The sequence below is a fragment of the Notechis scutatus genome, chromosome 4, assembly GCF_049901735.1.
Source record: "Notechis scutatus isolate UNSWTSFEM ecotype Mainland chromosome 4, rNotScu1.2, whole genome shotgun sequence".
Taxonomy (NCBI): domain Eukaryota; kingdom Metazoa; phylum Chordata; class Lepidosauria; order Squamata; family Elapidae; genus Notechis; species Notechis scutatus.
In genome coordinates this window covers 124,505,720-124,520,951 of record NC_142012.1, presented here as the reverse complement: position 1 = coordinate 124,520,951, position 15,232 = coordinate 124,505,720, and the positions used below count along the sequence as shown (strand labels likewise).

The 15,232-nt window shown below is 38.6% G+C and overlaps 1 protein-coding gene across 1 annotated transcript; it reads left to right on the top strand.

Moving 5' to 3' along the window:
* Positions 1 to 3,396: 3,396 nt before the first annotated feature.
* GOT1 (glutamic-oxaloacetic transaminase 1) lies at positions 3,397 to 12,693 on the top strand. The gene is made up of 9 exons (XM_087964755.1): positions 3,397 to 3,849; positions 8,136 to 8,317; positions 8,813 to 8,936; positions 9,285 to 9,397; positions 10,001 to 10,105; positions 10,294 to 10,444; positions 10,632 to 10,797; positions 10,899 to 11,041; positions 11,629 to 12,693. Exons 1-9 carry the CDS (start codon positions 3,726 to 3,728, stop codon positions 11,763 to 11,765), a joined length of 1,245 nt encoding a protein of 414 aa, XP_087820881.1. The 5' UTR covers positions 3,397 to 3,725; the 3' UTR covers positions 11,766 to 12,693.
* The last annotated feature ends 2,539 nt before the right edge of the window (positions 12,694 to 15,232 follow it).

Below are 15,232 nucleotides of genomic sequence, written 5' to 3'. Positions count from 1 at the left end.
AGTAATTTTTGATTTATTTCTGGAAACTATCAAACTACCCTAAATATGGAGTGATTCTCCGCCCCCAAAAGGAACAGAATATGCCAGACTTTTCCAGAACGTTCCAGTCTTGAATTGCTGTTTTTCTTTTCTGTGTCCTTCCTTCCATTAATATTTTTTCTTACATAATTAAATTTTACTGTAATAAAATATGTCCAGAAAAGACAGGTAACCAAAGCAGCAATGAAGTTGAGTGAGCTGAAAATGGATTCTATATGTAGTGTGCAAAAGAGCTTAACTATATGCATTTAATTGGCATCAAACCACTTCAGTCATAAATATTTTCATATCATTAATTTGTCATTTGTAAGATATGTCTTCAGTTTTGCAGTTCTTTGCAAAAACTATTTCTTCAAACCCTCATTTTTAGCCCTAAATTGAATCAAAACAGAAATCAGAGAGTGGAGAAAAGCTTTCTTCCTTTCTTTTTGCACCAGGGCTGTTTTCCATTTCTGAAAGGCATGAAACTGATGTTTTGTTGCTTACAGTTTCTTCAGGGGGGCTGGGGGCAACTGCTGAATTTTTTGCTTGCAATGTAAAACATCTGCCAGAAAAACAAAAGTTGCCAACCTTTATTTAAAATCTTCCATCCCTCTTCAGGATGAAGCTAGGTGCAGAAAAACATCATAAATACTGTGTATACTATTGTTCAAATAGAAACAGACATTACAATGCATTGATTCAATATTTATTGGAATAAGTTATTGAGCATTGCCTTGATTTAGGAAGTGATCTGATATAAGAGACTTGTTGTTTAAATTAGTTCTTGAAAGTTACTCATAATCATTTGCAGCCCCCTCCATGGTCTTTCTTAACAAAAGGGCATATACTATATCATCTTTCCTTCCAAATGGCTCAAGAAATGGATTAGAAACCAAGACTGGAAGGAGTCCAAAACAACAGTCTGATTCCCACCAAAGTCTATCTTGGGGGCAGATGGACTTTTATAACGAGGGAAGGGAATCATTTTTAAATGTTTTAAAATCTTCCTTTTTGTTGTTGTTGAAGATATCTGATGATATCATAGGAAGAGAAGTAGATAGCTTCAGTCCTTTTTCACCACCACTGGTGAAAGTTGAGGAGGCTTTTAAAAAATGTTATAAAAATTAATTATTTTCTTTAATTTGTTGCTTTCTCAGAGAAAACAACACTGCCGGTATTCAACAGTTTGCTTTCAGTCATAATATTTGAGGGCTAGTAAAAAAAAAAAAAGCCCAGGCTGGTGAGCAGCATATAGCCTGGTAGATTGTCCATTTCTTTTATTAAGCCCATAATGAAATAGCCAACACTGGACTGTGAAGGACAAGATAAGTGAAGGCCAGAATATCTAGAGAGAAATAGATTATGCCTGGAAGCACAGAAAATGTTAAGTATAGAAGCCTCAGTGTCAGAATAGAAATTCAACTATTTCTGTCCTAAAGATACCTGGAGGCCTTGGTGGAGTAAGCTATAAGCTTAGGAGTCTGAAAGCCATATAATTCATGTTCTCTAGCATCCACTGTACTGAAATCAGGGAGAAGATAGTTCCAATCTGAGCTGATCCAGTCTTATAGTACTGGGGGAGCTCAACTTCTATGTCCTTGGAATGGAGATTAGATGTGTTCAGGATTGCATTATCTCTGTTGCAATCATCAGCTACCAGTAGTTTTAGGTTTTCTCAGCCTCAAACCATATAGGTGGTTACTTATTAGATCTGTATTTCTTTGGATAGATGACATATAGGACATTATTTATGCCATGGTCAGATCATTTACTGGAAAATGTCACATTGTTAGCATCCTTGAGTTCCATAAGCATGGCAGACCAGTTAGGATGAACTTCCCCTGGCACCTGAGGAATCCAGGATATTTATGGGCTCTTGGGGACTTTCATTGACTTGATGGGCAGGACTCTCATGTGCCTGGTCACTGTCTGCAACATGTAGATGGCTAATATTTTAGACAAAATTGCTCTTGAGAAGCCACTCGCAATAGTCAATGTCAGGGTGCCCCTTGGCCTGACAGTGAGCTCCAGGAAATCAAACAGTTCAAGAGATGCCTAGAGCAATAAAAAGTGAAGAATGTATACGACAAAGCTCAAGTACAAGCCCATTTTCAGACTCATACTATGGTGATTAAAAACAGCAAAGGATGCTTATTTCTCTACTCTTATTCCTTCAAAAAATTCTGTTCTGGTGACCCAGTTCAGAGCAATTTGCTCTGCAGGGAAAGAATTGATATGCCAATGCTCCTCAGGTTGCTAGGATATGCTTCTTAGCAGATAAAATAATTTATATTCATTTGAGTTTGAATGATTCGGGTAATATTTTATTAAGTTATCTGGGATTACAACATTAAAATAATTTCATATGGTTCTCTGTAATATAATCTGCCTGTTGCACAAGGATCCAGAGAAGGGATGCAGATGATGTAATTCCACAAGATAATGTAATCTCAAAAGCAGACCTTTCATTGGATGCCCCCTTGCCTTGAAACACTTGCCTGGAGGTTCAACTGGCACCTTATTTACTTTCTAATGAGCTGTTAAAGAGTATTTTGTTTCAATGGACATTTGAGTTATCATTTCCAAGATGGTTCTGTTAGATTGACCTATTGACCTCACCCCTTTCCTAAGAGGTCTGTAGGGGGCGTGCATAAGCGCACCAACGTGCCTACCGTCCCTGTCCTATTGTTTCTCTTATTCTTCTTTTATTTTTCTTATATGTACCCATTTCATGTATTCACAACTATGTATACACTTATACTTATTATCTTGTAAACAATTGGCAAATCAAATAAATAAAAATAAAAATAAATAGATGCAGAGGTTCTCAAAGTCGGTAATTTTAAGCCAAGTTTGAGAAACACTGTATTAGACTAGTTGGATGTGTTTCAAACAAAGACAAGAGTTGAACTCCATGCCCTTTCCTGATGTGAGGATTGCTGGCACTGACAATTCAGTTGCAACCTATTTTTTGCCTTCTGCTCAGATAGTGAACTTGGCCTCATCTGTGGAGATTCTCAGTTTTCATCATTCATCATTATTTTCATCATTCATTATCACAACTGATGGGGTTTGTTGGATGAGAAACGAAACGTTGTTTTTCTTCCTCAAGGAAAAAACAGTCGTTGCCGGTTTAAAAAAAAGAAAAAGCACTTTTGAGTGGGCTCGTTTCCCTCACGAAAATTCTCTTCTTCAGAGAAAAGCGACAGCTACATCCTAGCTCTTGGAGAGAGGGCCTCCCGCTCCCCCTCCACAGGAATGCACACGACACTACCAGCCCGTCATCCGGGTCACGCGCGTTCACCCAGCCAGCCAATCGGCAGCGCAACGCAGCCAGTCTCGCCCCGCCCACAGTTGCGTAACCATTCTTTTTACACAATTTAGGGGACGCCGATTGGCTGCACCTCCCACTTCCATTCTTTGCAACCATTGGATTAGCGGAGCCGGCGGCCGGCAGGCTGAAATCGCGGGCGATTCGCTGAACGGGCTCGCCCGCCCCGCCCCGCCGCCTCGAGAGCCGCGGCCTGATTGGTGGGTGCCTGCCCTTGCCTGCCAAGGTGGAAGAGCAAGGCAGGTGCGGATTGGCGGGCGGCTCTCTCCGCTCCCGCCGGTGAAGGTGAAAGTCTCCTCCAGGCGGGCAGCGGATTTGCACTTGTTGGGATCTGCAGCTGTTGCTGTTGCTGGCTGCTTGGGACCCCTCCGCCATGGCTCCCGGAGCAGGATCCGTCTTTGCCGCCGTTCCTCAAGCCGCCCCGGTGGCGGTTTTCCAGCTCACGGAAGATTTCCGCGCTGACGAGGATCCTCGCAAGGTCAATCTCGGAGTGGGAGGTGAGAGAGTGAAGGCGGGGAGGAGAAGAGCGCGCCTGCCTCTCTCCTGCCCTCCAGTCGCGTTTTTCACTTTAGGCAACCACGGGCTCGGGCCCCTCGCGGAGCCCTGGGATCCAGGATCCCCTCTCCGAATTTCCGACGGGGCCCTGCTGGGCTTTGGTCGGCTTTAAATGAGGCAGACAGACCGATATAGGCGTTCTTGGCAGCCTCATTTCTGTGCGTCTTAAGAAGAGGCGACGGCTAAACTCCATCTGTTTGGTTCTTTACACCAGGGGTCTCCAACCTTGGCAACTTTAAGCCTGGAGGACTTCAACTCCCACAATTCCCCAGCCAGCAAAGCTGGCTGGGGAATTGTGGGAGTTGAAGTCCTCCAGGCTTAAAGTTGCCAAGGTTGGAGACCCCTGCTTTACACCGAACAGGCATTGATATTGTGACCTGAAGCCCTTGATTTTTCATGTGCAGATATATTCCTCTTCTGTGTGAAAAATAATTAGTACAGTAATAGAATACAAGTAGTCCTCGACTTAGAACAGTTCATTTAGTGACATTCAAAGTTACAGTGGCACTGAAAAAAAGTGAGTGATGACCATTTTTCACACAACCGTATGCGAGCATCCCCATGGTCACGTGATCAAAATTCAGACTCTTGGTGACTGACTGTCACAGCCAATGACGGTTGCATTATCCTGGGGTCATGTTGGCCCCCTTTTATGACCTTCTGACAAGCAACGTCAATGGGGTAAGCCAGGTTAACTTAACAACTGTGTTGCTACCGTAATTTTGACAACTGCAGTGATTCACTTCAGCGTGGCAAGAAAAGTCGTAAAATAGGGCAAAATTCACCTAGCTACAGAAATTTTGGGCTCACTGGTGGTTATAATTCGAAGACTTACGTTATGTTGTGTTTTGTGTATGTGGGTGCTTTTAAGTCACTGCTGGACAACTTGTGGTTTTCTTCACAAGATTTTAGGAAGGGATTTGCCATTGCCTCCTTCCTAGGACTTCAGAGAGAGACAGAGAGAGAGAGAGAGACTGGCCCAATGGCACTCCACTGGTTTTCTATCTAAGACAGGGCCAGTTAAAGTGCTTCAATTCCTATACCTAAAAGGGCTCTTGTAGTATACTGGAGTTAGATAATGATTGATCCAGATAATTAGAATCCAAAGTACTTAAACTGATGACTCTTGAGGATTAGTGTAATTTCCATTCTTTTTTGTGCCATATTTCTCTGTGGTTTCATTTATGTTGGATTTCCTGACAAATATTAGCAGAGAAGTATTTGCAATGCATTGATTAGAGTTAAAGGATCCTGCAGAATGTGTAATGATTGATCTTTTGTAGACTTTAACAAGCTGTGATCACAGAGGGCAGTATGAGTGTCCTTTGCTTTATAAAGGACATCCAAAATTAGAGTCTACCCAATGCCTGCGCTAATTCTCAAGGCACAATCTCATGGCTCTTAATGATGAAAACCTATGCATTTTGGCATGATCTTCCATGCAAATTTTTTTATTCTTTTTTTAAACAAATTTTATTCAGTTTTTCCAAAACAACATAAAAAAAGCTCTTTTCAGTGTACAACATAATTTCGAGTCACCACTTTTACATGCAAATATGACAGTAATTATATATTCATTTTTACATTCAACTTCCTATCTTATCCATTTTTATCTTAATTCTATTATTACTTCTCCATTTCAACTTTTACATAAGAAAAGGAACGAACAATTTAATTCTGTTAAGTGATATTACTTTCATTCTAAACATCTCAATTCCTTTCATTTTATTTCAAACATATTTCTTAAATATTAACATTTCTTTTAAACATGGACTTTTCCAAAGTACTCTTTTCTCATTTTACCTCTCAGCTTTTACATAAGAAAAGGAACAAACAAATTAATCCTATTCATTAATATTACTTTCATTCTAAACATCTTCTCAGTTCATTTCAATTTATTTCAAATGTATTTCTTAAGCATTAATGTTTCTTTTAAGCGTAGCCTTTTCCAAAGTACTCTTTTCTCATTTAAATTACAAATAGTTCCCATATCTTCATACTTATTCCCTTTTAATTATTTTGTCTGTCAAATTAGCAATTCCATTGCATATTCTTTCCATAAAATCTAAATTAATACAAGCTTTTACACATAAAACAAAACATAAATTTCCCCTCCCCTTTTACTAGTTTGTGGGTGTCACCTCAGTGGTTTAAATATACCTTAATTCCCTCATCTATAATTCCCATTTAAACATCTATTTTACTTAGTTATAGTAATAATCATTCCCTAGAAAAAATAAACTACTTTACCTGTACTTTTCAGTCAGGTTCCGCAATGTATTTTCTCCCTTTACTTCCATAATTTTTTTTATAATATCAAAATAAATAAATAAATAAAGTAAAAGAAAAAAAAACAATCCATTTAACTAATCCTGGTCACTGATATTAATCTCATTTTTAAACCTCATGAATTATTTCAATCATTTCAATTTATATAATAAACATTAACCTTTCTTGTAAAAATAGAAATAAGAACACACATTCATCTTCTAAAAAGATATCAGTGTCCCTCCCTCCTCTCAATAGTCCATATTCTATAATTTATAATTGCAAAGTACATTATTATTACTCCTCATATCAATGCGGAATCCCCCTTTTTAATTCATTAACCATTATCCCTATGTAATCTAGGTAAAGAATTTTTTTCCTTTATTTTGCAATTCCCATATTTCTTTCTTTCCTGTTCCTGTTCTTCATTACCTCTCTTCCCTTTTGTTTTTCCAAATCTTTTCTCTCTCTGATTTATATCCCTCTCTCTATATATATTTTCCTTCCCCCTTTTACTTTTCTGCTCTTTCTATCTTTCCGATTTTTACAGGTATTCTCCATTTTAGTTACTTTCTTGAATCTCCCATTTTTAACCCCCCTTCTTTTTCCTCTTCTTTGTGGTGTTCTTTGTGTTGATTGTTTATTTAAGATGGCTTCTTCTTGAACTAACTCCTCCTTCTCTGAGGTTTCTTCATATTCTTCAATCGCCATTTCCATAGCTTTTAACTCATAGGCAAGTGATTCACCTCTTGCATGTAGTAGTTATTTCAAATTTTAAAGTTCCATTTTTAAATCCCTCAGAGATATCATCGTTGCACACTCTTATATATTATAGTCATTAAAATCCACAAATCAGCTTCTCTTTTTTTTTTCTCCCAGAATTTCTTTATTCTATTGATATTTGCAGTACCACTTATTGTCAGGGATATAATTTGGCTGTGCCACTTGGAAGTGGGTCTTTAAAAAGTTAATCATTAAAGATACAGAATTGTGATTACACTATTGCTTATGCTTTTGAGATGATTTAAATACAGATGTGATCATGGTAGAGCTCTAGCCTGAAATTTGCAGGCATCCTTTATGATTCTTCACTGCTACTTATGTTTAATCAGCAATGTTATGGAGCCTTTTTGAATTCCCTGGATACAGCCAAATATCACCAATGGGGAAAGAGGAAGAGGTTTTGGTAGCTACTGTTATGGTATAGTATGGTATGTGGACTTCTAGTGCCAGATATTCTAACTGGGGTGTGGCTATCGAAGATTTGGGCTGATGTCCAAGTACTGGTTGAGCCAAACTGCAGGGACTTGAGAGATTATTGCCCGAGCCTTGCAGAAACGAGAAAGGAAACTTTGCACCAGAAAATAAAGTCCACATTGAATAGGCAGGTCAGTTCTTCGTTAAAAAGTAGTTTTTGCCCCTATATTAGACCTGCATATGTTCTTTCACCCTTTTGTTGATCATTATAGAATAGCTGAAAACTCATTCCAAAATTTTTTGCTTTAATGAAATTCTTTAGTTCACTTTGTACTAATGTTCCCAATATTTCTCAACTGTTGTTACTTGCTCCATTGTGCATTCTTTGATTTTAATCTGTTTCTAGCAATCAAGACATTTCTTTCTGACTTACAGTTTTTTGCCCCAAAGCTCCTATTCAGTTATAAACTTCAGAGCTCCCCAAATCTCTTATTTGTAACAGTCAGACTAACAATTTGATAGTCTCCATGAAAATTAAAATTTTAATTTAATCTAAATAAAAAAAATATTTTAATGTCTCTCCAAATAGAGTGTGGAACGGGTCCTGCATTGATGTTAGTTGTACATGATGGCAACTATTCTTCAAAGGTTTTAAAGTGAAACCAACAATCTAGAATAGATTCTCTCTCACTTACCCCCACCATTTATTGTTGTTGTTATTGTTATTGTTATTATTCCTTGCATTTGCTATTCTCTCGTTCAGCTTATCGCACAAATGAAGGACAGCCATGGGTATTGCCAGTTGTCCGAAAAGTGGAAATGATGATTGCCAAGAATGCCGATTTGAATCATGAATATCTACCTATTCTGGGTTTGCCAGATTTCCGTACCAATTCCTCACGAATTGCACTAGGAGAGGATAGCCCAGCCATCAAAGAGAACAGGGTAAGCATGAGGCTGGAAAAGAAAATTTTGTTGCCAATCATCATTGGCCTCTTAAAGATCTGTGAAGTGTTGGTTCATCAACTACCCAGCCCAGCTACATTTTTTGACACAACTGAATCATCATACAGCTGCCAAACAAAAAAAAAAAAATAACAATTTTTAATGAAACAATTCTATTGATCTTAGAGAATAAATTCTAAAAACACATTTTTGAGAGAAATGCACTATGTAGTTGAAACAAGTAATTTTACCTGTTTTGGATGATATGGATCACTTAGGTCAAGAAATTGGACAAACCGAAACATTTGGAGATAAGAAGGATGGACAGAGTGATGTGTTATATTTGAAGTAGAATTTGTGCAATTTGATTGGATGGAACCATTTGGAGAGAGCAGAGATCCCACGGTGTCAGATCTTATGCTAATTTGGATGCCAATTTGAAAGGAAGGGTGAATGGTCCCCTTACGACTCAGTATTTCTTTCCCTCTATTCCAGGTGGGAGGTGTCCAATCCTTGGGGGGCACTGGAGCTCTCCGTATTGGAGCAGAGTTTTTGAGACGATGGTATAATGGAACCAACAACACAGCTACCCCTGTCTATATTTCTGATCCTTCCTGGGGTAAGTGCAGAGAGCTGCTAATATTTTTGATCTGGAGTGGAGCAAAAAGGGGGAAAAAAATTCTGATTTCTCCAAAGTGATGTATCCAGATGCTTGGACTTCAGCTCTCATGATTTCCAGCACAGCCTTTGTTCATTGCTGGGATTTGGAAACGCTACCCTCTTAATATAGACCACATAAGGCAGGAGTGTCAAACTCCTGTAGCGTCATGTGACATACCAGGACTTTTTTCCCCTTCACTAAACCGGGCGGGGGGCAGAGCCAGCATGTGATGCATCCGGCCAAGCAGCCGTGAGTTTGACACCCCTGACATAAGGCAAATTTAGCTTGAACCTTCTTTTTCCATAGAAAACCATAAATCTGTCTTTACGGATGCTGGCTTCAAGGACATCCGGAACTATCGCTACTGGGATGCAGCAAATAGGGGTCTGGACATTCAAGGATTCCTTTCTGATTTGGAGGTGCGTCAGGTTATCCTATAGGTTGGGGGCAATTAGATAGCAATATGAAAAAGAACACCAGATAAGGCTGGGCAATAGGCATGGGAGAGAGCACCTTTCTGTGTAGATCATTTGTAATAGCTGCACATTCTAGAGGTCAATGCAGCATTATTACACTGAATTGTTCCAGAATCGCTAAACTGAACAGTTGCCAGACAGATGGTCATCATCTTTTACTTGCTTCATTTCGCTCAGGATTCTCTTCTACGTGTATGAACTGCAAAGGGCTGGAAGCAGAACCTGTGTGTGTATAGTACTATTGAAGCATTTTTAAACTATATTTCTTCATGCTCCCAATCAATGATCCCCCAAAAAATCTATGGTAAATTTCAGAATTCTGCTGAAAAAGAGACTGAATAATCTTGACCCAGGGAAATGCTAAAATACATTTTGGTTTTTATTCTTTCTTAATAATCTTCTGAATTGTATAAACGTTAGAAGATTTTTCACTTATGAGAAAGATGTTAATACCGCTATACTACCTGCAAGATTGCACGGAAACCTTTTTATGCTTGACTTTCAGCAACTTTAGTTAACTCCAGTTCTTTTGCTTTCTTTTTCCAGAGTGCTCCAGAGTTTTCCATTTTCATTCTACATGCGTGCGCTCATAACCCCACTGGCACAGACCCCACTCAGGAGCAGTGGAAACGAATTGCTGCTGTTATGAAGGTACTGACTCTTCTGATACTACTAAAAAATAGATGCATTTTATGTTCCAAATTATTGTCATGCTTCTTGATGCAAAGGAATCCCAGTACAAAGAGCTACTATGTGAAGATTCGTTTCCCAGGAGGCAATTGAGGATACTGTGGAGCTGGCCTAAAGCTTACATCTCTCTCACTGTTCCATTCTTACAGCGCCGATTCCTATTCCCATTCTTTGACTCTGCCTACCAAGGCTTTGCCTCTGGTTGCCTGGATAAAGATGCCTGGGCTGTACGTTTGTTTGTATCGGAGGGCTTTGAACTCTTCTGTGCCCAATCCTTCTCCAAAAATTTTGGCTTGTACAGTGAGTATTCATGGGATGTTACTCAATTGGAAGATTGGGGAGGGGGCGGCTTTGTATTTTTATGTTACGTTAATCTATGAGCCACTTTGGGGCAATTCCTTTGGAATACAAGTTATACAGATCTACTGATATGAGAAGAGCAGGGCTGGTTTCTCAGTTCATGGTTGCCATTTTCCTTTTTCCTCAGATGAGCGAGTGGGAAATCTGTCCGTTGTGGCAAAGGATGCAGATAACGTGAAGCGTGCCCTATCACAGATGGAAAAGATTGTCCGTACTACTTGGTCTAACCCACCATCTCAAGGAGCACGAATTGTGGCTACAACACTCTCCACACCAGAGCTTTTTGCTGAGTGGTAAGAACAGAGCAGCACTTGTTTGCCGAGCAGTAAGAACAACGTAACAAAAAGTAGCCATTAAATCTGAAGTTATTCTTATCAATCACATTCTGTGGCAGGAAGGACAATGTGAAGACAATGGCAAATCGGGTCTTGCAGATGCGGGCAGAACTCCGGTCTCGGCTTGAGGCTCTGGACACACCAGGCACTTGGCATCACATTACAGAGCAGATTGGCATGTTTAGCTTTACTGGCCTCAACAGTGAGTACAATGGGACAAATGGATGGGGTAGGTGATTAAGGGTGCCAAGGAGGAAAAACTGTATTCAACTGTGACCTTAAGGAAGATGGGAGAAGTGCTGAGTCCTGGGAAAATATAAAGCACGGAAAAGTGATTCAGAACACTCCTCTATTGACCTTGTTGCTCTTAAAAATGAAGGTTTTGGAAAGGATTTCCAGTCCTTCTGAATCAAGGGACTGTCCCTGAGACATTTGCTTCTCAACCAGGCTTAATTTGAAGAGTTGGCAAAAGGTTTTATATTTTTACCCTGAATTGTCATGCCTCTAACCACACTATTAGTTTAGCCTTGTCGTCCGTTTTGAAGAGAGTTCATAACAGGCTTATGTTTCACTTGGTGGATGTTGACTATATTTTCTCTGCATGACTTTATTTCTCATTGACCAAATCAAGTGTTGACAGTGTATAGTAAAAAAAAAAAAAAAAAAGGAGGGGGGGAACTTCTCAGCTTACCTTTTATATCCTATCTTGTGGGTGCTTCTAGGTCAAATATGAAAGTTGCTTGAGATTTCTGGTGAGAACTCCTGATATTTTGTCTTTTTCCTTTCCAGTTAAGCAAGTACAATACCTGATCAAGGAGAAACACATCTACCTGATGGCCAGTGGCCGTATCAACATGTGTGGTTTGACCACAAAAAACCTGGATTATGTCGCTAAGTCCATCTATGAAGCAGTCACCAAAATCTAGGAAATCTGAAATTGGGCATTGCATATATGTCACTTCCATAGTATTTTAATTGTTTTTAAGACACAAGCTATCACGGTGAGGGGGAATTTATGCACAAGAATAGCCAAGGCGGTTGAGAAAAAAGCACCACTTAATTTTCCCCCATTACCATTTTTATGCTTCAAATCCTCTTTCCTATCCGAAACTGCTCATTGTGAATATGAGAAAGAGAGAAAATATTGTTATATTTCCATTTGTATGGAAAATTACCTGGAGGAGAATTAATAATTATATACATGCAAAAAAATAATAATCAAGGAATCCTCTAAATCATTTTGTCTCCTCCTAACTTTACTAGATTCCAAATCAGTCTTTGGATTTGAGAGATTAAAAACAAAAAAGTAGAACTTAACATGCAGTTGTATGCAATAGTTGACCTGACCTTTAATAGCCTGAATAACTGTCTCCTTCCATTTTATCAAGCTGGTAGTCTCATTGTCCTTAATCTTTGTTGCTCAGGAGATGGGACTGCAATTGTCCCAAAAGTGTCTTCTTATGTGTCTGTACCTATGTATCAGTGGGACTGAAACTAAAACGTGTTCCTTCTATAGAAGCTGTCAATTTGCACATTTAGAATTAATAGCAGCTGCTTCTAGAATTGAAGCACACAACCATTTCCTGCTGCTTTGTATGTGTACATTCTGCACTTTATGTAACTGACCCCATCTGACCGGAGCCTGATGAAGCAAAAGGACAGTGCTCCAAGGGTGGATACCAAGATAACTGGTCTAGCAGTTATGGGCTGTGTGGGGGTTTTCAGGAAGCAAGATTGTAATTACTGCTGGCTTTCAGTCTCGCATGAATAAAACTGTAAACCGTAATTGTACCTTATCCCTCAATGCAGAATAAATATTTCTTCATGCAGCTCCCATTTATAAGCCAACATAAATTTAAATATTGTATTTATTTTTAAAGCAGTATCATGATCCTATGATTGACATAAAATAATCTATTGCTTCTTCCTAGGCACTTGAGGACAAAAGACAGGAACATTTTTTTTTGCTTTTTTGTGTTCTCTAATAAACGACCAGAAAACTTATTTCAATGGGTAAATTAATATGCTAAAGTTCCCTTTGAACCCACAAGGCTCTATACCCAAACATACCTTGATTTATCTGAAATGTATTTTCTTTAAGGAAGCCTAACTTGGTGCAAGGTAGCACCAAATCTTATTATATTTACTCTTCCATGGTCTCTATAGGGCTGCCACCATCCTGTTACATCTTAAGGTCATGATTCTTTTCACATCATAATCACACTAAGTCATAATGTAGTGGTACCAGATTTGGGGTACAAAAGCCCAGATGAATGCTACAGGGAAGCTTTTCTGCCATTAAATGGAAGTCTAGATTTTTATAATACAGTACAGTACATAGTGGTTTGTTTATTCTTTGGTGTAGTGTATGAAGCTAAATATGCTTTTTCTGCTAGTTTCACTATGCTTCCACAGCTAAACACATTTTTGATAGGTTGTCTTGAAATCAATTAATACATCTAATAATGGTTGTATTTGGAACATGCCACATTTACATTGTCCAGATTCTCGCCGGCATCCAATTTTAAATTATGTAGAATGAGAAACTACATCATTGTTAGAGCTATGTTGCATAGTTGTACTGAAAAGTGGATGAGTTTTTGAGATGGCAAATCTTCAGATAATGAAAAATCACAATAGTAAGGAAACAACCCAAGTGCTACAATTCTACATGAACTTATGTTGATATAATTTATTTTTAATTCAGCATGTTTAAATTATAGGAAAGCAGAGAACTCTTTAAAAAAATAAACAGAAGCAATGGTATCCCGTAGAGGCAGAATAAATCCTTTCTTTTTACTTCACATGCAAATACTGCCTCTCCTCTATTCGAAGAACAATAAAATTGCAGTAAATGTCTCTTCAGAATACCTCTGTGGACCTGCCACTGTTAGATGTGTCTGTCCATGAAATGTTAGTAGAGCCATTTTTGGATCTTTACCAGCTTAAACAGCTGGAAAAATGGACTTCAAAACCTCTTTTAAGCATTCAATGATCTCAATTTTGAGCCTCATCAAGATGCATAAAGGCCACATTTTGGGGGGCATCTCTACTAAAACTTGTGATACATTTTTTTCTTTATCTTTCTCCATCTCTCCTGTATATGCTTTAAGCCAGGGGTGTCCAAGGTTGGACACCCCTGCTTTAAGCTATACATCAAAAGAACCAAATTTAAAACAGGTGCATCTTATTTTTCCCAGAGATCTGATATCAGTTCCTTTTTTGGTCAATTGATCTGAAGTCAGAATATCAGGGTCAAAAGCCCATTTATTAACTGGTTACAAATGACAAGGTGATTTGTACCACGATCTGCACTTCATACCATCAGCCTAAACCCTGCTGGCTCTGTTTAGCAGTATCAATATGTCTAGGGCTGATTTGGGTAATGTATGAACTTGGAGTATATGGTGCGATGTTTTTTGCATACACATGCACTCATTTCTTCTCCTGGACTACACTAATGGAGTGTCCAGCAGGAAAGAAGGCCTGTGTGGCCTCCTCCTTTATATTTTTCTCCAATGATAGTAACTGAGATGGTGAGGACATTGCCCTGCTAAGCTACTTAAAGGAATATTTACACTCCACTGATATACTGTTTTCATTTCCACTTTTTCCTGAGACTTTCTCAGCTCATATTTGCTGATGCCACTTCTGAAGCTTAAGTGGCTGCGGTCTCTTTAACCCTAAAGGTAAGGGGTGGTTAATGTTGGAGAAGCAGGTGCTGTCACATACACATGAATTTGGTCACAGTCGGCTGTCATGCTGCAGACCTGGGAAAAAAAGACAACCGTTAGAACTATGTTTACAAAAAAAGTAGTTTTTCCTGTTCTAATTCATGCAACGGATTGACTTACTAGCCAGAACAGAACTAGTATCTTTCTACATACCATGGGAGAAATTCTAGGGCCTTTTTGGCTCAAGTACAATGCATATTGTTCCTCTTAACAGTCACCTCCAAAAATATGGTTATGATTTGTTACATTAAGTATGCACAAGAAACATTTTTTATCAACCCTTAGGACAGGAAGTTTATAGAAGGTTGAAAGAAAAATAGTGTGTTTAAAAAACTGTTTACATCAGTGTAAACTTGAATCACTAAATAAATGGAAAATGGGAGAATCATTTCTCACAACACTTTCATCTTAAAATGCTTGCAAGTTCACATTTTGTAATCAATATAATGCTTATAAATCCATTCTCTGTGCCTTCCCATCTCTTTCATGTTTAACATTCATAGCAAAAAAGATGAATTAAAAATTAAGCAATTACCGCTGGAATTATTTAATATACCCCAGATTGTAACACCTTAGCAATAATTTGGCCGGGAATATTGTTCAATAGCAATTTCTGGTGACTAGTTTTCTGGTTACTAAGGGATTAAGCATAATGTTAG